Source organism: Dermacentor variabilis, chromosome 7, assembly GCF_050947875.1.
Source record: "Dermacentor variabilis isolate Ectoservices chromosome 7, ASM5094787v1, whole genome shotgun sequence".
Taxonomy (NCBI): Eukaryota; Metazoa; Arthropoda; class Arachnida; order Ixodida; family Ixodidae; genus Dermacentor; species Dermacentor variabilis.
Window position 1 is genome coordinate 135,185,346 of NC_134574.1, and position 25,463 is coordinate 135,210,808.

Here is a 25,463-nt window from a genome sequence, read left to right on the forward strand (position 1 = left end):
ATCGTTTAGTCTTTGTTATCCTCACTTCAGGAAGCATGCTGCCACAGCGACGCTTGGTCTATCTTCGTCACTGCAGTATTTTTATTATAGCATTGAATAATACGTGTGAAGGTACACACGCTCTATTCTGTCAAGGAAATATTTTACGGAGGTCAAACGCACAAGTTTCATTACAGGGGAAATGATGCTTTTGTGAAGTCGCTAATTAAACGCTTTGGTACTAATGGCCATGAGTAAAGTGTTGCTTAATCTAATGTTATGTGGTGTACAAACTAATGAAATATTTACATTTGTCAACGGCGAAAGTCTCAGCACTACTGCCATGCAATTTTTTATGTATATGCACTTGAACGTTATGCCAAAATACAAACCCCAAATTAGACAGATGCTCAGCATGAGGCATGCACGCAGTGATGCCACAAGTATGAAGGCGATGGGCCATGCTCGTCGAGAGAAGAATGGTGATGACCGGCGAATGCGCGGAAAAGTACTACACGTATCAAGGAACACTGAGAGATTCCGTTCCTCTTGCGTCATAATGGGTCATACTCATTCTAGAGTATTTTGGAAGGGCGGTCGCTTCTACAAATTGCACGCACTGAACAGCTAAGTTACAGAATGTAAATTCTACGAAAAGATCTATGAAATATAAATTGGTGTATAAACTGATCGCTGTGTTGTAGAGGTATTAGTGAAGCAATGTTATAAGTTGAAGTGTTACAAAGGAATATATTGGGACGTGCCCATTTTGGAGTATTGCACAAAAACAGAAACGCGCTCAGTAGTACATGCTGAGTGGTTAAGTCAAATCAAATGAAGTAAATCAAGGAATACCGTCAAAATATGCTGGCCTTATATTAACAGATAGATGGGCTGTAGAGATTCATCTGACAGTTATATTTCTTTTGGTTAGCTTAGAAAGGCCATATCGGTATGGTCACCGCTGCTTTCGTTCATGGACGTATATATATATATATATACATAGATAGATAGATAGATAGATAGATAGATATATACCCACCCAACAACTAGTCGCTACGAGGGGCCGTATTCTGGGACGATCACTTCCGGTGACACTATCGCCTCGGCCATTAGGAGCGTGATGATTCGCTCATTGAGCAAAACCGGATGAGCACATCGGCTGGTTGAGCACTGCGTCATGTGAAGGCGATAGAGTCATTAAGATGACCGTCTAGGAATACGACGTCTCCAGCAGACAGGCCGCCGCGCTAAACCGGCAAAGTAAGAAAAGGCATATATGCCGTAAATATTGCGGCAGGACATACGTAACTGTCACCGTCCACAATGATGCGGTAAGCATCGAAGCAATGTAGTAATAGACCCTATTACTGACGACAACTCTATTTAAAACCTGTATTCGTGATTTTGAGATCTTCATTTGAAGGAACCAATGTACCTATAAACTATGTTGCTGAAGTTAATACGTACCCTCACGTACAATACAGGGTGGTTATATTACCATTATTTAGTGCACGTGCTACATTCACTTTCTCCATGATTGGCCCCATTGACTATGGCATTTGCCCGCCCGTGATGGTCATGACGGTAACGGTATGGTGATGACGTAGTAATGACAACATAACGAAGAAGAAATGACGTCAGTGAAACGGCGAAGGCGGTATGACGACGATGTCATGACAATAGCATTGCAATGCTGAAATGGTGATGGTATAAAGACGACAGCGTGGCCAAGAAGACATGAGAACCAAGTAATTAGGACGACTGTATGACGACGATGGGGCTAGTACGACGGCATGATGGTGACGGTGAAATGAGAATCGAAAGACCAATACGGCATCCCGACAACGGTATGTTAACGACGGCATGAGCATGAATCTATATTCACAGAGCAAAAATGACAATGGCGCGTCGTAGTGTCATGATAACGATGGAAGTACGCTCATGATGACGCTATGACCACGACGCGCTGGTGAGGGAAATGTGTCATTTCCCTCACCTACTCTAATACTTAAATCAACGTGTTCATTTTTTGATGCATCCAGGTTAGAACCTAGTGGTCGGACATGCCATTTTTGTAGTCATTCGGTTAAGGTTATATAAGGTTACACAAATGTTGCTTTAATAGGCGAAGAAAGCTTATCGTATAAAAGATTATATGGACACTGCAGGGGCTATCACACCTTCTCCGTTGGCACGGTGTCGCAGCTATCCTGTTCCGAGATGTACGCGCATGCGTGGGCACCTGTGCCGAGACATTCTCATTGCGTGCTATTCTAGGAGAGGGAATAATGGTACATACAAAGCAGTGCGATGCATGAGGCGCGTGAGGCACATTGCGCCCTCTTTTGGTGCTGATTCGCTCGGCGCTGCCTCACTGAATGGGCATCTCGCTTAAAAAATACAAACAAAGAACCTCTCCTAAAACATATTGATCAGTTTGACTTCCATTGATGTATCCGAACTTACACATTTGGTAACATCTGCGGATTTCAGCTATTTTGCGATCAAGTACCGCTTTCTGAGGTAATCAAACTGCATAGGAACGTCGGGTTTTATAACAATGTAGCTATAGTTACGAGAGTGTTCCGAAATTCGGCACCTTAAATCAATGATCAAATCCCAGTGGATAGCTCGATTTCGGAGTGTGAAAAATTTTCATCTCCGATGCTCTATCAGTTGGGCAAAGATAACTGGACAGCGTCCGAGACAGAGAGAGCGGCAAGCTTCTTCGTGATTTTTCCCATTTCTGGCCATTCCTAGAGCAAATTCTTTGGTGCGAGCGCGAGGGCAAGGGCCTGGTTCTATGACCAAAGTATTGTTAAAAATATGCTGTTGTACGCCTCCATGACTTCGAAAACTACGTTGCGAATGTACCCGCGCACACTCCGCATGATGAGCATCTGTGTTCAAACATGTAAGCAGTGACATCAGCGGATGGGGCCGTAAAGTTCATAGCGCACCACATAACGCATTTTGCGAGCTGTCCCGAGTACGACTGACCTATCGCTACAGAAAGAAGTAACGCTAGGGACGTTTTATCATGCAAGCGAATGTGAAGATTTCTGTGTTTATTGCTAAGGAAAATTGTTCAGCGCTCGAGGCGCATTTGCGGAGACGCCGTTCGCGCCGCCGCCCACGTGCTGTCGTAGTATCAACGCGAAGCCCGTGTGTTCGCGTTCGCACAGCCGAGCTATGCTAGCTAGGCTTCACCTGAGCCAAGGTAAAGCTCTGGCTATCGGTGCTGACATGCGCATTGTGCGCAGGCACATCAGCGTCCCTGCTGAGCGGGCACGCGCATGAACTGATCCGAAGGAAACCGACAAGAACGGTCAAGCTATGTCTCTATATTACCTCATCATGGGCACTAATACAAGCCGATGGCGTTCATTCAGTCTGATCTCGTTCCCCTGGGAGGTGCGATGTCCGCCGATCCGCAGGCGGCATTCTTCATTCCGCCAGTGCGATGATACCCCATAGCATTTTCGTGGGGGATCTCTAGATGATATTTAAAATCTGTGGAGTAATGTCGGGCTTTGAGATAATTCCAAATAATTTCCAGCGAACACACAGTTAGAACTATGGCGCCAGGCTTTCATAAATGGGACAGATTGTCGACCATATTAGGTAAGTCAGGAATGGCCACCTTAGTGTTCATAAAAGAAAGGCAGCTGTTTTATACGAAAACGCGGCATTCTGATCTAAGCAACCACGCTTTCCCCTCCATTGGCTTCTCTACAAGCAACAAGTATTTACTAGAGTGAGAAGCTTCGTGGCACATTGCCTGAAACGAGTGTGTAATACATATATACATGAACCTGTACATGTAGCTGTGTACCTTCGAAAGAACTTTATAATATTTTGTGTAGTCTACGAGATAATAGGCTGGCAGAATTTCAGGGGACGGGTGGATCTCAAAGGTAAACGTATCATGCAATAATTGCAAATAAACGAAGAAAATATTCTGCAATGCTTCAGCGTACAAAATATCATAATCCCGTTCAGGACAGACCACAGAATTTGTGGCTATTATAACATCAGCGCAAAAGTTTCCTGCATAATTTTTACCGTTCTACTTTGTGAGAAAGCTGCAAGGAGCATACCGGGACAAGAAACTTCATAAGCTTTTTTTGTCAACAACACAAATGCCTTGCAACACTGCTGCTTTAAGAGAGCAACACCTGCCCGTGGCCTGAATATACGAAAGCTGCCTAGGAACTAGACGCAAAGAGAACTGGTGGCAGCATGTGTAACACACAGTAAAACCTATACATAGCTTTTTCGTGCTTTGTAGCGAATGACATCAATGCCCGCAAACGGGGCCATGACACATTTGTGCACAGCTTGTACGTCAGAGGCTGCCTTACAACAATGCGAAAACATTGTACATTTGTTTGTGTATTGCTGATGACGACATCCAGAGACACATACGGAATGGCGTGTGTTTCTGAAGGCAGGTGTTAGATTTTTGCGCAAGGTACGTTTATGTCTGAGCCCTGTGCGTAGATGTTGTGAAATCGGCTCGTGCTATATGAAGTAGTCATTTACTGCCAATTAAATTTTGTAGTTTCCACTTGGTAAAAACATAGCGTGTTAAACCACCTGTCTGCACATACATGAGTTATAAATGATGATGTGCATTGCCTTTTGTATTAGTAGTAGAATAAGATGCAATAAACATTAGTGTTATGAAACATAGTCGCAGCAGCTAGAAAGGCAAGAAAGAACGATAAATGCGCAAGACTGGAGAGAGACATAAACTGGCTTTATACACATATGAATACATCCATGAGAGCTTTGCATTCACGGAAAGATTGAAGAATATTTTATAAATTACTTCAATCTATAATCGCATGTGCAGCCCGAATCTTTGCGTTCGACCAATAAAGTCGTGTATTGGGAATCTCCATCGATAAAGCTCTTATACAGTTATGTGTTTTAAGATACTAAATCCGCGTATCTCTACATTGGTACGTCTATCCTTTTAACTATGCAGTACACTGCGTAATTAAGATTTAGGCGTGCGGGAATATCTTGGAGTATATCTCTCAGGTTACTGCTTATTAATCTCGGGGTCTTCGAGTTGTACGCAGTACGCTACAGGGGCTCTCGACACTTTTTATTGAAGCCAAGAAATGCAGTTGAAGTCAAACTAGACTACTTCAGAAATACTTTGCAGCAAGAATACTTGAATGCGCTCAGCACAAGCCAAGTTACTGGTAACCCGAGATTGTCTTTGATCCACTTCGCGGTGCTCCCGTTCCCCCTTCAACGCCTCGCACAGCGAAAGCAACGGTCGAGCGGGACACAGCGACAGGCCTGCGTGGTACACGCAGCACTTTCACAGCGTTGCTTTGAGGAGCGACTCCAGAGAAGCTACATTTTCGGCATCAGGCAATACGTGGTGTACGTGGCGAAGTCTGTTCCCGTCGTTTTGACGAGAAGAACCTCAACTGTATGCTCGGCGTTGACGATGAGCTGCGGCTTGTGCTGCGGCTTGTCCTGCTCTCTGCGCTGCGGTCTACTGAGCCCGATGTTATGTGGTTGTAGCCGCGAGCGCTGCTCTACGATTCGCTTCCCCAGCAGCGGGTCGTACGGGTGCGAGGAGCCGCCATAACGTGTAGAGAAGAGCTAACGCAGGTATCCGGACTACATGGCGCTCATGTCCCATTTCTTGACCAATGGCACGGTACGTTGCTGTTGATAATGATGATAATAATACTGACGTTTTGATGGCATCCTCTTTCGAAATGGGGTGGGGACGAATAGTCAACGAACCTGTTCGACTTTACCAGGTGCAGCTACATGCAGTCTGCAACTTCTATATGCTAGTGCTACATCTCGGGACTCCTGACGAAATATAACGGAATTTCAGCCGCTACGTGGCGTGCAATCAAAATAGCACAATACTATGGTAATGAAGACGATTTAATGGTTATTCTCTTTGACACGGGACTTCAAGAAACAGTCACGTAGCCTGCTTGAATAATCAGCTTTGGCATACATGCTTTTCATTACATTATTATTCATCCATTGCCATAATCTTTTGTTCTTCTTCAAACTTTCTTCAACTCCCTTGTATGACACATCTGTGCACTTCAGCATGGCGTTCTACCTGGTCTAATATTATGCAACTGGAATGCGAATCGGTGCTCATATCGATACTACGCGGCGCTCATGTCACACGCGTGTCTCCTGGCGCTCTAGGACACGTTTATGGTACATTTTTTTTCAGTGCATGCTAACAATGCAGTGAAATACACTCGGCTAAAGACTGTTCGTTTGTGCGCAGAACGCTTGGGAGCAGTGCTATCACGACGCGCGAGGGCATGTCACGTGTTTTTTTTTTTTTTTTTTGTATTTCGCGGGCAACCGTAGTAAGCTGAAAAACCCTAGTATTTAATAGATAGAAAAATAGAAATTGTTTATTCGAACGTTTTGCAAACTGCTCTGCAACCTTCTAACTGGTATTTGTTTCTTAGCTTAGTTGCTTCAGAACGTCGCTAATTATCCTTAACTAATTATCTAATTAGGCGAAATACAATAAATAGCGGCACACTACATACAAAAGTGAGCAACATGCATTTCGTTACGTCGTACGTGTTAGAGTGCATCGGCATCTTTTTTTTTAGCTCTGGCTAAAGTTAGCTGAAGCACCCTGTAAAACAACTACCATCGGCTTCCGAAAGTGCTTTGAGCAACCACCGCCAAAATGTTTTCAATTTGCGAGAAATGCATGAACAAATGCAGTAGTAAGTTTCTCCGCTGCGCATAATTCCTAAAATAGTGTTAAAAGTTTGTTTTGCCAAAGTTTGAACGTACACGGATAGAACGCACATATTCTTATAAATCAGATTGAAACAAACTTGGTCACGAAATATGTCTTCTGCAGCTGCTATAACAGTTGCTCACGTTCGCAGGCATCGGAAATATTCATATTTGAGTAGACATAAAGTTTGGTGTAAGGTGATGGTAAGCATATTACGTAAGAAATTGGCACAGCACGAATCAATATACGAACTTGAGTTGAGGGTTCCTTATTTAGCTACGTGAAAAGTGTAAACGCGTGGAGAACGTAACAATATGCTCTAAAAAATGTTGTGACCCCCTGCATGAGATTAAATCGTGCCACTGTACCTTTGCGGGGAACGTCAAGGCGCCAGAAATGTGTGACAGCAGCCGGGACCCTCATCGCCAAGCTTTCACATAACGGCTAGAATTTTGAAGACACTTCGCATAAGAAAAAGAAGAATGTTCCGCTTTGTTAGCATCTAAAGAGTGACTTGCATTGTCCTTATGACTTTTAGTATGGACGTTACGTTCAAATAAGTATCCTTAACACTTTTTTCGCCCACCCGCAGTGCTTTTAGATATAACATTTATTTTCGAACAAAATACATTTTGAAGTACGTGCCAAACCACGATAGCATTTGGAGGTGCGTGGTATTGGGGGAATGAGAATTAATTTTGACCACCAGGGGTTTTTTCCCGTCCACCCGAGTACTTGTTACAAGGGCGTTCATGCAATGCGCCTCCATCAAAAGGCGGTAGCAGCGGTCGATAATTTAACCTGCGCTCTCGCGCTTAGAAGCCAAAAACCAGTCACCACACCACCTCGCATATATTTCAAAGGTATTTATAGATATTTTACTAGACGCAAAGAAAATTACGTTATGCGCTTTTTCTGTAGAGGCAAATATCAAGGTAGAATTGGTGGTAATTTACTTGTCGCTCCATTCTTCATGAAGTTCGGTTTCCGTCTGATCCATTACTTCTTCCTAAGACATGATACGGCGAAAAGTGTTTAGGGAACGATACTACGTCGTGGTCACAGAGATGTCACCGTAAGCAACTAGTTTGGAGAGTTTCTCATACTAAAGCTTGTGGCGCATCTATATTAGGGTGTTACTACTTGCCGTCTTAGATGCCTTTAACCTGATCCTACTTTGCCTGTTAAACATTCGGCCACGAGGAATGGCCATGGAGTTCATTGAGTCTTGTCGGGTTTTTCACTATGGATCACATGAAATCATGGAAAATTTTCTTTCACATGGCTGACGAAAGCGAAAGATTTACTCGTTCGTTCCTCTTCTTGAAAGAGAACAGTGAAGTAGCGCGGAAAAGAAGTTACAGCCATAAAAGTTCACTTTTTTCCAGCAGCGATGAAAGCCATCCACCACGTCACCAAACTCGGGGACGCTCCAATGGCTCAGAGAATAGATTGGTATGCGCCTGCGGTGCGTCGTCGCTATAAGCCAGCACAACGTACCCAAGGTTGGATAGATTACAATAGGTTAACTCTTCCAAGCAATAAATGGGGAAAGAAAATAAATAATAAGGAGACAAAAAGACGACAAAGAAAAAGGAAGGTAAAGGGCGTGGATAGTGAAAGGAAAAGGCGACTGTTGATTTTCCCCTGGTGGGTCTATGCAGAGGCACCATTTACGTCAAGTCGGGGATAAAGAGGCGTGTTTCCTCCTCCGAGGGGCGTTAGAGGTCCGGACACTCAGGCATCAAATTAACCTCCAGGATGCCCCTTTTCCCAGACACGGAGAAACCGCGCACGGCTAGACGTGGGAGGGCCGAACCCCTATTCATGGTGCCACAACATAGCATGCCGACACCATGCCATGCTTTGCCTAATTTTTCTATTTTGGATGCTTGCTGTGAAGCGATGGCAACGTCACTGTCTGGTGCCCACGAGTCAAGAAAGATTCAGAACCAAAATACGTAGCTGATGCAGGCACACTGCTTACTCCACCCCTATAAAGCGCTTGTAAAAAAAGAAATCTTATAACATTACTATTTTGATACGGTGAGCATACTTAGGTTACTTAACAGAATTTCTAGCATCTATGTGCGTGTCGTTATGTAACCCTTTTATTTTCCCACCAAGCTGGGTTATGAGGAAGGTGTACTTGGATGTGTCGCTCTTCTATGAATCTCTTTTATGCCAACTTAGGTCACTAAGTACATGGTACCTCGTCCATATTGCCGCAACACACCAAGCTGGGCTATGTGGAACAAGTCTGACAAGTGGACGTCCTGCACACTTGCAAATGATAAGTGAAAAGAATACTGAAACAGATTTTATGACAGCTTATTAACAAAAGTAATAAGCAACCCTGTTTCGTGGAGGTATGTAACTCTGAATTAACGCAAAACAGCTTTTTTAACAAATAATTATGTGCCGACGATGCATCTTCTATGAAGCTAGATGGATGGCGGTGACTTAGGCAGGGCCCGGCGGATAGAAATTGTAGAAGGTGCTGAGTGCAGTAGGCTGGCCAGTACATTAAGGGCAGGGAGCTGACCTCAACTCCCGGAAGTCTGCAGGCTGATTGATCAGACCCCTAAATGCATCGATTAAGCAGGCGTTTTATTGCTTTTGTTGCCACCTCACGCAGTGGCTTTCTGCATATATGGAAAAGGTCTTCGCGCTGCAAAATAAACACGAACATTACAATAAATGGTAGAATAAAAATTATATTATCCATGCGTTTATTGCTTGAACGTGTGAAGAAATAAATGTTAATTCAAGAAATGTATGAAGTAATGCTCTTTACTAAAAAAACATGTATTGCACATTTCTGATAAAGTGCTGCAGAGTACTTTTAATACACAAGCGCGAAACCCATAGGATCCGTCCACCTTATTTACACCATAGTTTTACACCACGCACCTAGACATTGCTGGACCTCAGAAATAAAGCCTACTGCAAGAAAATGTTGGACAGCAAGGAAGGCCGAGCTTCGATCGTGTAGATAGGTAGCAGCTTCGGCAGAAAATTTTAACTTCAAATTTGAGTGCTTGCGTCCGGAAAAACTAGCAAGAAATGATCATGTTTACCCTGAAGCAGAGAAATAAAGGTAGCCGCTTCCCACTTTTCCGAAATTATGCTTCTCCTAGCGACATGAAAACAAGCACGATCCTCACGATGACTTGGGAGGTCAGGCATCACAGGTGCCACGGTCAATTCAAAGCCGACCTGCTGCAATTGGTGTCATAATAACTAACCACACTTGCTTGTGTCCTACGCTCCAGGCTATTCAAAGGCTGTTCATAAAAAATGTACAGCTCCGACGCACTGTGGGAATCGATGTAAGCGAAGCTTTCCGTGCTGGATGTTTTGACTGACGATAATAAGCGGTGATGTTGACGGCTAATCTTTAATTTCTTCAACGTTTAGGCTAATAGGAAAGTGGTGAGTTGATCTCAAACGTTACGTTGGGTGCACCAGTGCTGTTTGTCTGCGTAGTACACAGAGCACACAGGGAGAGGTGTTTGCTTGACGCGTTTTTGTGCGACATATTTTATAACCTCTCAGCGTATTGAGCGTTGTCATTGCCTCACATGGCACATCGCATTGTGGCAAAAATATTAAACTTGAATTGGAATATGGGGCTGTGCGTGTCATAACCGCACTCGGACTGTGAGGCAAGCCGTAGTGGCGGACCCCGAATTCATTTTGACACCATGATGTTCTATAACGTGTCCCGAAATCTAAGTAAACGTGTGTTTTCTATTTCGCCCCCGTCTAAATGCGGCTGCTGCGATCAGGATCAAATCCGTGTCCTCTAGCAATGCAATAGCCGCAACGGTAACGCGGTGGGCCCAGAAGTGTTGATTTGACGGTCGACTGCTTCCGTAGGGTTATTTGTTACGAAATATTTTTAAGGTTTTTAGCTCCAGGAGCTCTCGAGCTTTGATAAATTTGGCATATAGTTTGTGATGCTTCTTTGATTTTTTTACAAAGAGCATTCCTTAACCATGGTTTCCTGAGGCATTTTTTTCTCATTTTAGTTTGTAAATAAAATGTTTTTATACACGGCAACAAAGCTGCTAAGAAATATATTGTCAGCTGATTCAGCATTATGTTCCTGTAAAGATCATCCCTGTTAACTTGCTTCAGCTCTGTTTGAAAAGATGTTACGGTAACCTCGGTTACTTTCTGGAAGGTTCCGTTTTTGTCTATGTGTGAGGTGCTAGCTATTCTAGTTTTGACGAACATGCAAATAGGCATATGGTCACCTATAGCCCTACTCGAAACAGCACATATGATACACAGAGGAGATTAATTCATTATAAAGAAATCAAGCGTAATTTCATTTGTCTTTGTTATTCTAGTTCCGGAGTGAGTTGTATTTATACAACCATTTGAAATGAATACCCTTTCAAAATCAGACGGTGTACTGTATCTGCACCAATATTTGCACTAAAACCTCCTCCAATAATGTTTAGGCGGTCTTCATTAGCGATTGAGAACAGTTCATCAAAAAATCCACGAAAAGGGGCAAGAACACCATCGGGAGGGTGGTAGCATACAGCAAAAAAAAAAGTTAAAAGTTCTGCACGTCTGCTCCGAGAATGATGCGGCAAGCTTTCAGCCACAAGACAAATCTGAGTGAAAAGGCAGAGGCAACTCAAAAGAAACCTCAAATGATGTGGGTAAGCGAACTCTCACAATGCCACTTTATGGGGGGGAGGGGGGCAGGTGTAAGTGTCGGCAACGCTGGGGGCAGAGCCTCCCCCCAGAAAATTTCGAAGGGGGCTCAGGTGACAGAGCAACCTCCCACTCTGCCGTAGTTGACTCCTTTGCTGCTTTATATTCTTCGACAACCTTCATATAAAGCGCATTCGTGAGTGATCAATCAACTTTTCGAGCATTCATGGAGTTTAGAAATATTGTACACTACTCTTGCACTTGCTGCCGCTGCGTGCTCACATAGAAAAATTGCCGACCTCAAATGAACCTCCTCGAAACATGTATTTCTTGATGCATTACTACCCTTAACCTCACTCACTCCGCATTGTGATAAAACTTACCGCACACACTTTCCCGAATATTGACATTGTCATCGTTGGCATGTGTTTATGGTGGATTGAAGATTAGGTTCAACTAAGAGAAAGTCACGGTGGAAGTGACAAAAAAGCACGCTTATGTGTATCTTCTTTTCACGATGATACAGGAGCAAATTAATAGCTACGCTTCCTTATACACACAAGAACGTAACTTTGTCATGACTGTTTACCTGCATTTTGCAGGAGGAATTAGCTATTATCTCACCGCATTTTTCAATTTTTGTGTTCTCTCGTCGCGACTTATCACAATTACCAAAACAGTGAAGGACACGTAAGACAATGACAAGACAGAGAAGCCCAAGGTCATGTAGCCGAGTTTCTGTTATTGAATTTTTAGTTGAATTTTAAAAATTTATTTTGTTTTCACATAAAATAAACGTGCACAGCACGCCAACGAGGCACGCGTAGTCAATGACTGCACCGGTAACCTGGTATGAATGATGGATAAAAAGTAATAGAATCATCAATAAAGCAAACCAGAAAGGAAAGTTGCAACAAAGGAAATACCTTCAATATACATGAATATAGGAGAATAAAAATTTACAATAAGATTGCACTAACATACAACAAAACAGACTGGTGGTGTTATAGATTTTTTAGATTACATTTTAGAGGGTATTTCTAGTGTTAATGAAAGCCGGTCTTCTGCTTATGTGGTAAGTTATGTAACACTGTTGACGTTTGCAATAGTGACATGCCTATCTAAAATTGAGATTCTTAAGAAGTAGAAAATTGCTAGTTCCAAATCAGGTAGCCTTCAAGTAATGATAAGATTGTGATTGTTAGATAACTCAAAGCAGTTTGGTATAGACCTCTACATGAAAACCATGGAATTCTAATAAAATAGGAAAGTTGTGTTTAAAATATTCATACATATAAGAAGGACGTTAGTGTCCAACTTTCTTGCAGAATTAGTAATAGTATCAATGGCCTCTTTCCTTATATGTTCTGTTGAAAAAACGGAGCAGAGCTCATTCCCATAAATCATAGCTTTGACCGCTCATTCATCTCGGCTCAGTGCTTGTGGTAATCTGCACTGAAAACAAGGTTGCTGAATACTGTAGTCTTCGTGTAGCAATAATGGCGGAACGCAAGAACGTTCGTGTATCACATTTCGCGCAATTAAAGAATACGATGTAGGCGAAGTTAACCTAGATTCCTCTACTGGCGAGGTGTTGCATAGCCTTCCATCCGCTTTCAGATGGGAAACACAAAACCAAAATATCCACTCTTATGGTCTTATGTGGTAGATTAAGCCTATTGGTTTGTTCTCTGATTATGCACGCGGACGAACACAACCAACTACAATTTTGTGCTTTTTATTACAACAGTCGACACGATCACCGACAAATTGGCACCTATTATTACGACTCTCGGAATAGAATCAACATGTCAGAGCATACAGTATTGTGAAGTAGAAAGGTGGTGACGACTTCAGCTCATAATTTCCAAGTACAATGGAAGCATTTGAAAGCAACTATTGCTGCCGTAGTGGTAGTAAAGCGGTACTGAAGAACACCACAGCGCTTTTAGCAAGGAGGGTCTGCTATAATTCGGGCTGTGCAGGATGCTGTACAATGCTTTATATGGAATTGTTTTTGTTTCAATTTCTTGCGACGAACCCACTGTCGCCGTTTATTCTGGAATACAAGAAACTGCACAATACGATAGCCAACGTGGGCACCCGCGCGACCAGTTAATAAGCCACTGGTATCGGGACAGGATCAGAAAGCAGTACGGAGACCCGTGATTGGAATACTAACAAGTGCGACCGGATGGGAGTCAACCAGACTATGAAGAGTGACGGCGAAGCCACCGACAGTGTCGGCCGAAATATCATCCAAGAACTCCAGGCCCTCCAACGTGACCCAAACAAGGGTAGCCTAGCATCAATGTCGGCATGAATGTCATCTTTCCAACTCGGCCAAAACAGGCATTTATTTCCTGGCACTGTAGAAGAGCAATAGTTCTTCCTCCAACACCAGAACTACTGTCCTCTTCCTAATAAAAACACTTGCAGGGGGAATAAAGCTGGCGAATTTGGGCACTTCGTTTGAACACACCACGTCATTAATAATTAGATGTCGCGTAACCATCACTCGGTAAATATTCCTGCGATACATATATAGGTGAAAGAAGAAAATTGTCGCCTACGTAAGGGTAACACAGAACTATGAAGAATACGGAGTTGTATTATTGTTTCTCAGACATCCATGTTCGTTTCTATTGGCCCTCCAACATAGTATTGCGGAGATGAAACTTTTAAAGTAAAGCTTCTTTTGTGAGCTACTCCAAGATTGACGTCTCTTCATCGCATGTGTCGGCAAGTAGAAGCAAGCGCACCTGAATGGACAGCTTGGTAGCGCAAAAATTGTAGAATTGTCGAATCTACTCTATTTTATAGAAAGATTTACCAATTTTAAGCACTGCTTCTGGTAGACACTGACACCCATCAGGAAGATGGGCCCGTTGTCTGATTTTCAGTCCATCTGGGCTTTATATTACGAAATTTCTAGCTGATTTTCCGTGTCGGGCTTTCTGATATTCTCATGCCACCAAATATCGAGCCGAAGAGACAATATGCGAGTGTCCGCTTGATACCACAATCAGTACTATATATTTCTCTGTGTGTGCGTCGTTTACGAACCAAAGTTTCTAAGGCTGACGGCATTGTTGTACACGCAAAAATAATTTGAAAACTGTCCTTAATGGCATAATTCGAAAGCCCGCTATCTTAACGAGAAAGGATAAAGTACCTAGCGAAACATTTCTATTCAAAATGGCAACAGGGTAGCAGCTGTTCTTCATGGCCTCATAAGCATGGAAGAAATGGTGGTTATATAGCTACTAATGAGGCTTTGAAGGTCGACAACATTCCACCTGTCTACATGGTAACAAACGTACCGAACATCTGCACCGACAGTTGTTCGTTTAAAATCAAGAAATGTGAGACCTGTACCAAGCAAAAACATTCCACGTGCGGCCACTTCACAAACACGCACCGGCTTTGTCATCCAATGTCAACGGCATCCCAGAAATAGGTGATCTGCAAGGACTTCCGGGAAAAAATTGGAAGGGCTGCTCAAGTTTTTGGAAACAATTGTACGTCGTTGTGCTTGAAGCACAACTGCGTTCTTTAGATCCAGTAAGCCAATTTTAAACAATGGAGCTGCTTCACCGTTCTATAGTTCATATTCTCCTAGTCACCTTCGTGCCGGGTAAGTATTTCTTGTGGGAAGAGCGTTTCTCGCGCCTTTACCATACTGCGTTACTGACAGTCATTTCACCACATTCAGTTTGTTGTTTAATATTCTCGAATACAAAGAGTCCAGATTGAAGTTTGAATTTATCTCTGAATTGAGTGAAAGGAGGACACGCATGCACATGGAATCTAAAACAGGGTCTATGCTAGCTTCCCCTTGTAGGTTGCAGTATAGCTGGCAGCGTTCCACCTTTCCCGAAAGCAAAATATTCCTTCATAATGATAAGCAACAGTGGTAGCCCATGCCTCCGCCTGTTTCACAGCTTACAGCTAGTTAGAATACGTAATAAAAGATATCATCAATCACGCGTACGTTGTTCCAATGCAGGTCAGTTGTGCATCCGAGAAAAACTGTAGGTGCAGATGTCGCTCCTTTTTTGCCTCATCTGCCGTAGGCACTATATAGTAGGGACCTAAGCAATAATTGCATTTAGTCTAGCAAATCTATGCAAAATGTATTTGTGTTGACGAGAAAGCTTTCTATGTTTTAGCTACAGTGCTTGTAAAACTCACATATTTTTTATAAAACATAACAATTCAATATAAACTAACATATTTGCGATCTTTGATTCCCTTTAGGGTAAGTATTACTGACTGAGATCTTTGCAACTTCTGTATTATCTTAAATGCGGACCAATCATTGCATTTTTTGCATTTTGCAATGGTTTAAGTCTGATTCGTATAATTCTCATTTTCCCTTTGTAATGGTATAAGATGCTTTACTCGTAATGCCTGTCCAGGGGCAGAAAGATGGTACGAAGAGTTCGACAACGTATTTTTGCTTTTCTTCAATGTGTTACGTATCAGCGATATATTGTAGTTGGCAAAGTGAGGAAGCCAATACGGAAGCCTCTAACATGTGTAGTCGGCAAAGTGAGGCAGCCAATAAGTTTTTCTTTGGAAGGCTATCACTGCGCTATTTACTAATAAATCAATTAAAATGAGCTGCGGAAGTTCTATACTGAACTGCTTCCGCGGACCTAGTTATTGGGTACCGCACAGGTGGGGACGTACTCATGGCGGTCATATTTTTGGCCGAGAAATGTTTATTGCTATAATGTTGCGCCGCATTGATCATTGCCAATAAGCGAAGGGAAATGAAGTAATACGGAACATTTCGTCAACCTTTTTCACAGAAGTTCACAGAATTTAGCATATTACCTGGAGATATTTCCGTCACAATTTATTTAAACACTTCTCCACATCATTAGTTAACATTACATTTTGAGCAAAGAGTAAATGGTCGTACAATTAGGTTGTGGCTGCAATATTTTGCAGCGCTTGTCATTTTAACACTGTATTTGGCAGTACCTTTAGTGCTTTAAGGTGGAATACAAAATAAGAGATAAGAATATTTGGTAATAGCATGCTTCACGTCTCAAATATGGGCCTGTCCATGTGATTGGGCGATAGCGGCATGCTTAGGCCGGCAGTGTGCAGACTCAGTCACGGATAACGACACGCCTCACATGCAGGCTGAACGCCGAAGGTTTTCTGACTGCGAGGAACAACCCTTGAAAGCCCAGTTATCAATAGCTGTAGTGCGGGCTTTTGATCTATTATATTAAGGTTTCCTGACGAATACAACGTGAGGTTCAACAAATCCGAGACATTATATTTGTGAAATGTACGATGATTTCAGGCTTAAAATTACTTTATTTGCAATTATGATTGAGGACACATCTCTGGTGCACTAAACTGTGACCCAATCGTCTATTATTGCCGTGTTTGTTAAAGAAGAAACAAAGTGAGTGCTAATAGCAGCATGTTTACACAAGTACTTTTAAACATACTTCTTAACGTCATGTAACCTCTTTCCAATCAATATAATCATTATAACATATTAGAGGAACACTTGCAATAACATCACAAAAACTGATCGCGAGCGCCTCAAACGGCGTGGTATATTCAAAACTCTTGCAATGAGAAAGACAACAAAGTAGTAAAGAGTTAGCGGTACATCGCATTCCTAGAGTGATAGAATAGATTTAGATCGCAAGTTTTTCATACATGACACGTTGTTTAGTATTTTTGCCTAAAAGCATGTCTGCCTACCAGGGTTGCTAGGTAATAAAGAAACTTTTTTTATGTTTTACATATTATCAATTCAAATATATTTGAACCCTTCAGTTTGCGGATCCCGATGTCTTCTTCAGCAACACTGGGGACGAATTGCGACAGGTGACACATGGCCTTCACTGAGGAAATGTAACAGTAGGGATGACAAGTGACATGCAAAAGAAAGCGGTAATATTCACAAGCCGGGCAAGACAACGAGAATTCATGATCACCAATGAGCATCTACGGTCTGTGCATGATCGTGCATATTTATATAGATCAAATAGTCACAGGGGACGCTGATTATGCCAAAAAAAAATGATTTACAGAGGAACGATAATGGGTTGGCATGCATATGGCAGTCATCGCGGAATCCGCAATGGAAGCTGAAAAAAAGTGTACCATCATGCGATTGTACCCGTGCTAACATATCCGGAAGAACGTTGCAGGTTAGGAAAGCTCAAGAACAACTTTTGGACCATTCAAACAGAAATGAAATGAAACACGTTAAGCCTAACATTAAGAGACAGGAAAGGATGGGCCGGATGAGAGAGCAGACGGCGTTAGTTGATGTTCTACTTGACTACAGGAGAACAAAATGTAGTTGGTCAGGCCTAGTAATGCGTAGGGCATATAACCGGCGGACAATTAGACTTAGAGAATGGGGTGCTGATGGAAGGAGAGTGCCCGTGAAGGGGGACTTAGTTTAAGGGGGGGGGGTGATAAGTAGAGTAAATCTGCAGGCGTAAGTTGGAATCAGTTATCGTAGGACAGCGTTAATTGAGAGGCCTTGGTTCTACGGTGACACTAAAGATATGGTGCTCCTGCTGCTGACGATAATAATAGCGCTCTTAACATCAAATAAATGGATCTTCCAGGTGTTTTCGGGAAAGAAGTACCTCCAGAAATTTGTAGGAAACCGCCAGATGTTGGGAAATGTGAAGCAAAGTATCCCTCCTGGTATTATGACTCACGAAGTGGCTTTTGTAAGCTGTTCTTCTTTAGCGGTTGTGGCGGAAACAGCAACCGATTCAACACAGAGGTGAAGTGCCAGGAAACCTGCACACGTAAGTATACATAAACAAGCATAAATTCTAATTTGCGTTGATAAAAAAACCTAAAAATCATACTCATATTCAGAATCGCTTCAACGCGTCTCCGCTAAAACTCTGATGTCTTCAAGCTGTGGTAAAATGCTTTTTTAAATTTTATTTACAGTACACCCTGCAGCGCCGAAGCATTATAGCAGGGGAGTGGGTACAACATGAAGTGACTAGCACGAGAATATAATCACACAAAAGGGAGGGATGACAAAGGAGCAATGCATCAAGATAAAAATAAGTACATGAAAAAAGTACATGATAAACAGTACAAGAAAAACAGTACAAAAACAGTACAAGAAAAAAGTTCATTCAGACTGCAGACGTTGGTTTGGAAGACGATTGCAATTACAAATCATTGATTAGTCTTAAAAATGCATCCCGAGGAGCACTCACAACTTCAACTGGCAACTTATTCCATTCAGAAATACTGCGGGGAAAAAAAAGAAAACTTCATGTAGTCCGTTTGGCAGGAAATTTCACTGTGGTCTCTTCTGTTTGAGATATAGTGGGATGTTTTAAGTTATTTTAGCTTGTCAATGCTTGTCGCGTCAGTGTATATTGCGTGCAGAAGTTTCAGTCGGTGCTTCTGGCGTCTTATCTGTAGCGGATCTAGTCCGATGTGTTTCTTTATTGCTGTTATGCTTGCGTGTCTGGAGTACTGCTTTGATATAAACCTGGCAGCGCGGTTTTGTATGCCTTCTAACTTATCAATCAGGTACCGCTGGTGGGGATCCCACAAGGCGGTGGCATATTCTAATTGCGGCCTTACCAGCGACTTATATGCTATGGTTTTAGGAACCTGAGGGGTAGTTCTAAGGGTTCGTATAAGTAGGCTAAGCATTTTCCAGGCTTTCCTGACGGTCATATCAATATGGCTGGAAAAGGACAGATCAGCAGTTAGATGACCACCTAAGTACTTAATTTCGTTAACCTTCCTGAGCATGGAATCTCCCAGTTTGTAAGTAGGTTCATTAGTAGGTTAAGCGAAACATCAGTTCCCGACGTATAGTAGGCGCGCATTTCCTATTCAAACAATAATGGTGAATACAGTACGCCTCAACATGCGTATTCATGGGCGATAAGAAAACGCTTTCTCAACTGTACTTTCTACAAAATGATGTTGTGCATGTGTCATAGACGTTTGTAAGCGTTTGCAAGTTGTAAGCCTTAAATGCGACCTAATAAACATGCAACACCTTTGGCACCCACCACTTGTACCGCGCAGTAAATTCCATCCCCAGAAAACCATCCTACACAAATTTATCATAAAGCCAAATGGTTCATTGGGCAATAAATAAAATAATACAATCATAAAGTCTACTGACTCATTCCCTCTTTTTCTGATATTCCGCTTTTGACATGTCCACGTCATGCGATACTTTGGACTGGCGATGACTCAATAGGTTGACGAATTACTCTTACGTACTTGCAGCTACTAAAAAGCCAGTAAGTCTCTGCAGCCTCCTCCCGCATCCGGTGCCATGCAAGAGTCCCTTCCGTTTATCGTGGCATTTTAATCCCAAGACAAACACGTGCCATCAGTACAAACGCGGTTTCTGTGGAGGAAATGACAACAAGTTCTCAACATGCACAAAGTGCATGGAAAGGTGCAGCAGTAAGTGTTATTTCCAGTACATCATTCTTGGTTGATAAAACTTATTACGATGCATTTTCTAAGCGAAATAGTTTTTTATGAACGCTTAGAAGGATCAAAGGGTTCTTGACTTTTGATAAAAAGTATGCGCAGTTCTTTATTGCACGATAATATTGGCAAAAAAAGTTGAACAGAGCATTGGTTGCTGCTTGTTTCATGAAGCGTTGCACTGTTGGTTGACCGCGCAGCTTGCAGCAAAATCTGTGACAACGGCTGAAAAACAACAAAGGCCGAACAAGTGACAGATTTTGGTTGCAGCACTAATCCTGCAAAAAAATTTCCAATGTTAGTTCTTTTCAGATGAATTGATTTCACTTCTTAGGCGCCAAATTCTCAGGACATATCGTTCGTAGGTAGCATTTACCAGCTGTTGGCCCTGTTTCATAATAATAGTTGCAGAATAGAATATTGGCTCGAATTTGGCGCTACTAAGAACTGTAGCATAACTCATTCTTGTGAATAAGGTTAAATATTGCGTTCCTTCGTTTATTGTGTAACCTTCCATCAAAAATAATGCAAATATATTGTGCTTTCCTTAGCCATAGCTAGTTCAACTCATTTATTCCTGAATGCGCTGTTGATTCAAGTGCTCTTATGAAAACCAAAGAAGTCATTGCGTCATCTAGATCCTAAGCTGCATCGACAACATCTCGCGTTTGGCTACTGAGGTATCCTCATAAATTAAATAAATGCATAGAACGACAAGTTGGACAAAATTATTGTATTATTGTTAGTATATGGTGTCAAGGTGGCATCGGATGCAAAGTTGTCTTTCTCTTGAAGTTTTACTGTTGTAGTTTTCTTCCTTCCTTCTATGTGCCTCTAAACATCTTATTGTAGTGTAACTATCAGAGAGTAAGTGTGTCATGTTTAAGGAGGCACATAACTAATTGAGCAGCACAGATAAATAAGTTGTACTACAAACAATATATAGAGCCGCACGACATCATCATAAAGTAAACAGATCCTTTTAGTTCATCTCTTTTTTGTACAAAGAAATAGTTCATGTGATGGCCAGTTAGAAGGAATAAGCAGATTCACTTTTCTGGGACAATTTTCTGAAGCGGAGCAAATCACACACGCGATAAATCCCAGTGTAATTGTATGGAATCAGAAAGACTCACTAATTTATTCGCACGCGTTTTATATGCGAACGCGGAGCCACGCACCACTTGAAGATTGTTTGTTTGGCAGTTGTCCAAACTAACCTCATGTTTTAGTTATTTGGCCTCCAGTTTCGCGACTGTATATCACGGCGCTACAAATATCGATGCCGATCATTTCGAGATACAACCTTCGGGCAACGAATAAATGGTACGCCAAAGCGTATCATACTACTTCTAAAGCGATGATTCTTTTTAACGATGTTACTCGAAGAAATTCTGCTAGATAGTCATTGCTACCCTCATTAGTTGCTTCTGTATCAAATTCTAAAGTGCGTCTTAGCCTGAGCAATCAAAAAAGATTTTTAAAGATATTCCTATTTACCAAAATGGTCACTGCTATATGTCGTGTAACTGACATGTATATCGCGAACTGATGTATCTTGACAGGTTTTGCTGTACTTATGTTCTACGAAAGTAAAATAAACGGGCTTCAAATGAATAAAGCACGTATTATAAAGGTTCTGACTCATATAGCTGATAGTGGCAGCAAGACAACTCCCTGCAGAGAGGTAGTGATTTCATAAAACAACAGTAAATATTGCAGCCTGATAAATCAGTTTTTGTGCCATATGCATGTATGTCAATATGGATTTGGCAGGTTGGTGGGCTATATTTGGTATGAGTTCCCAATTAGAGTGTGCATTGAGGCGTCACTTAGAAAATAAAGCTGTACCTATAGAACAAAAATATCTGTAAAAATGTTCTTAGAAAGTATTTGAAGTTAGTAGCAACAAATCTTTTTGATTCGAAACTTCTCACCAAATGGTGAATTTTAACAAGAGGTAAGCGGGCAACCTTTTCGGAATTTTATGTGGGTGCAAGGTGCCTTTTCTCTATCACAGACTGGTTGACTAAGCTGCAATTACTATACCAGCAATATTATCACCCATACCTGATGTGTATTTGCGTAGTAAATAATGATCGTAATCATGGTACGTAGTACCATATGTGACAGATTAGATGACGTGAAACTGTGAGATGCACTAGACTACCTGTTTTAATTACGGAGCTGAGTTAAGAACACGTTCTGCTTTGAAGGTGTTTCACATTTGTTCATTCAGCACTGCTCTTGTTTTATTTTCCTATATTCTAGTTATTCATGCAACAGAGGCCTGCAGATTGATCCAAGAGCAAAAGAAACAGTGGAAAAAAACACCATGATACAAGATCGGTATAGGAACCTGCTTCGACCTCTTTTTCTGGACATCTTGGGACACATTCTCGTACCAAATTTGTGCATAGGCAATTATTTTGTATTCCCTTTGCCACGTAGCGTTTTTTTTTTCTCGCCCAACCACCTGCCTGCAATCCCGACCGCAAAATACGCGATCGTCACATAAAAAGCTTTAAACATTTTGAACTATCAGTTTTTATGTAGCGACAAGTTAAGCGAACTTTTATTTCTAAAAATTTAGACATATTTGGTGAGAAAATACATTCGGTTATACTAAGAAAGTTTCCGACTTGAAATTGTGAAATACACGCTGTCTGGACATTGTAAATGACTTTATAGCCTAGGAAGTCGTCGCGAATACTTGATTAGCAGTCAGCCTATCAAGTCAATGCGAGAGTATGATTATCTAGTCCAATTAGCCGAGCGGTACTGGAATACGGTGTATGAACGAATGAATGAATTTACATTGAAATCGATTATCTAAAATTAGTGTGAAGTGATATTTAAGTGTTCTCGCCCTGTCGACGAAAACCAATGCAAGCCCGTCAGTGCCGGATTACACAAGCACGACAGTACGGAAGCGCCTCGCCTGGTAATGAAGTGACCATGCTTGAAAATAGCTTCATTTCGCGGCAAAAAAATGTCAAGGTGATATTGATTTCCTTGCTTGTGTTAAGCTACTCAAAACACAAAGGGCTGTGTTTACAAAGATTTCCTTTCAGAACACTGTTCATAACCAAGACCTTACTGGTACCACAACAACATCTCAATATCAACGGTTTCACTGAGACTTATCCGATGCGTTTAGAAAATGTTTTTTGTGTGAAGAGCAGTCATCAGCACAACTCACTCGTAAATCAATAGAAGGGCACGCAAAAAGTTCATAAAGCACATGTGTCCCATGAGTGGATAAGTAAGAGAGTGAGGAAGTGAATAAACCTTTATTGGGTCCAGAAAAATGCGACAAAACGCGCACCCGGCTAATCCCACGACGGGAGTGACCGATCTAGCCTGCCAGCCCGATCGCGGGCGCACTGGTCCGCCGCAATTAGGTTCTCAAAAATGGGACTTCGCGGGAGCGTGTCCCATTCTTCCTTGGTGAACTTCAGGCCCAACGACTCGCACTTCCAGAGCATGTGACACAAAGTAGCAACCTCACCGAGGGCCACGCAAGTACAATTCGGGTAAATATCAGGATAAATGTTGTTACTGGCCGCTGGATTTGGGTAGGAGATAGTTTGCAAAAGTCTGAGCGTGACCGCCTGCGGACTGCTTAGCTTGGAGTCAGGCGGTGGGAAAACCCTTCTCTCTAAGTGAAATAATATAGTAATTTCGTAGTCCGTGATAGGAACTTCACTGTGTTCGGGGAGGGGAGACAGTCGCCAGATCCAAGGTCAGCACGGTCAATAAAGCCATGCGCAGCTTCGTGGGCACACTCGTTGAGGTCCAGAGGAACCCCCTCAATCGCCCCGACGTGGGCAAAGAACCAAAGAATGGAGTGTAGGGAGCTGTTGCTGTGTTTTGCGCATTTAAGTATTTGAACTACTTACCAAGCTACCCGGCCTCTCTGGAATGCCCTGACAGCCGCTTTCAAATCGCTATACACCCTGTCTCTCTGACCGTCTTCCACGGCGAGTGCAATGGCCACTTGCTCGGCCACCCCGGGGTCCATGGTCTGGACCGCAGCATGGTTGTTGACTTTGCCTAGCGTGTCACGGTGCAAACTGCAAAAGGCTTGCCGTCTCAGTACGCGGCGGCGTCCACGAAGCTTGCTTCAATCTTTTTCTTGTTCATTTGCTTCAATATCTTCGACAGCTCTTACCTTGCGACGACCCGCGTTGTGAACGGGATGAATGTTGCGGGGTGACGGGATGATGGCGATCTTCTCCCCTATTTCTCTGGTGATTCGGGTGTTGTCAGACAAGTTCCTTATGGGGGCGAGTCCGATTTGTTCGTGGATATGCCTGCGAGCCGGCATGGTGGATAGCGGTGTTAGCTACGCCCGTTTCTGAGCCTCGGCTATCTCCTCCGTGGTGTTGTGTATGCCGAGCCGGCGGAGGTCCTCGGTGTGCGTTCTGACGGGCAGCCCGAAGGCTGCAGGAGCACCTCGTCGGAGAAAATGTCGCCGATCCGCTGCTTCGCTTTCCTCCCCGTCAAGAACGAACGGACGCAGTTTTAAAGTCTGGGGCCGAGCTCGAGGTCCGTGACAGTAGTAGTAGTATAAAACTTTTATTTAGAAAAAAAATCACACTCAGGTCCAGTGGGTGGGTCCCTCAGTCCAGGGCCCCACTGGCGATCGCGGCACGCCGGGCTTGGTCGAGAAGGGCCAGTTGGTCCTCCCGCACCGTGCTGGCTAGCCACACCTCCCACTGCCTACTGTTGAAATTTTGCCCCATAAGGGGTGATTGGATTTCTTGTGGCCGACTCTGGCACGACCATGTGATATGGTCAAGAGATGGCCGCCCTCCGCACCAAGGGCAAGTGTTGGGATACCGGGTGGGGTGTATGTGGTGTAGTAGGAGTAGGTGTGGGTATGTACGGGTTTGTAGTCGGCGCCAGTCCCGCATTTGCGCTGCGTCCAAGGATGTGTCTGGAAAGCTATACCGTTGCCTTCCTCGTCTCTGTGCCTCCAAGATATCTTTTGCTGTGATCGGAGATTCTACGAGAGTGCGTTCCGTCGCTCGGATGCTATATTCTCGAGCGAGGCGGTCCGCCCTCTCGTTACCGCTCACTCCGGCGTGCGCCGGACACCACGTAATAGCGTGGTGTTCCGTGAGATTTCTTCCTAGGATTTTGACGGTGAGTTTGGGCAGGGTGCCTGCCATGAAAAGGCGACATGCCGACTGCGAGTCGGTTAGTATTACCGCAGAACGTGCTCTATTTTCAGCGTCACGTATAGCCAGAGCCACCGCAGTAGCCTCTGCTGTGGCCACCGACCCTGTTCTGACTGTTGCGGAAATAGTAGTTTGTGCGTTTGTGGCAACCACAGTGAAAGTTTTGCTATCCTGTTTGCACGCGTCCGTGTAATAAACCTCCGGATTTCTACCGAACCTGCGTTCGAGTGTCCTGGCCCGTGCAAGGCGCCGTTGTCTGTGGTATTTCTCGCTCATGTTTTTAGGGATTGGGGACACAGAGATCTGCGCTCGTATGTTCGGTGGGAGTAGTTCTGTTTGGTCGTTACAATGTGCCGGTCTGAGTGGATACC

At 43.0% G+C, this 25,463-nt stretch overlaps 1 protein-coding gene across 1 annotated transcript in view; it reads left to right on the top strand.

Moving 5' to 3' along the window:
• The first annotated feature begins 14,830 nt into the window (after positions 1 to 14,830).
• The window catches only part of LOC142587946 (actinia tenebrosa protease inhibitors-like), a 73,119-nt gene continuing 62,486 nt past the window's right edge, over positions 14,831 to 25,463 (top strand). The window contains exons 1-3 of the mRNA XM_075699334.1: positions 14,831 to 15,059; positions 18,040 to 18,228; positions 19,697 to 19,879. Coding sequence (XP_075555449.1) covers positions 15,005 to 15,059; positions 18,040 to 18,228; positions 19,697 to 19,879 — 427 coding nt within the window. The 5' untranslated portion in view covers positions 14,831 to 15,004. The remainder of the gene's footprint in view (positions 15,060 to 18,039; positions 18,229 to 19,696; positions 19,880 to 25,463) is intronic.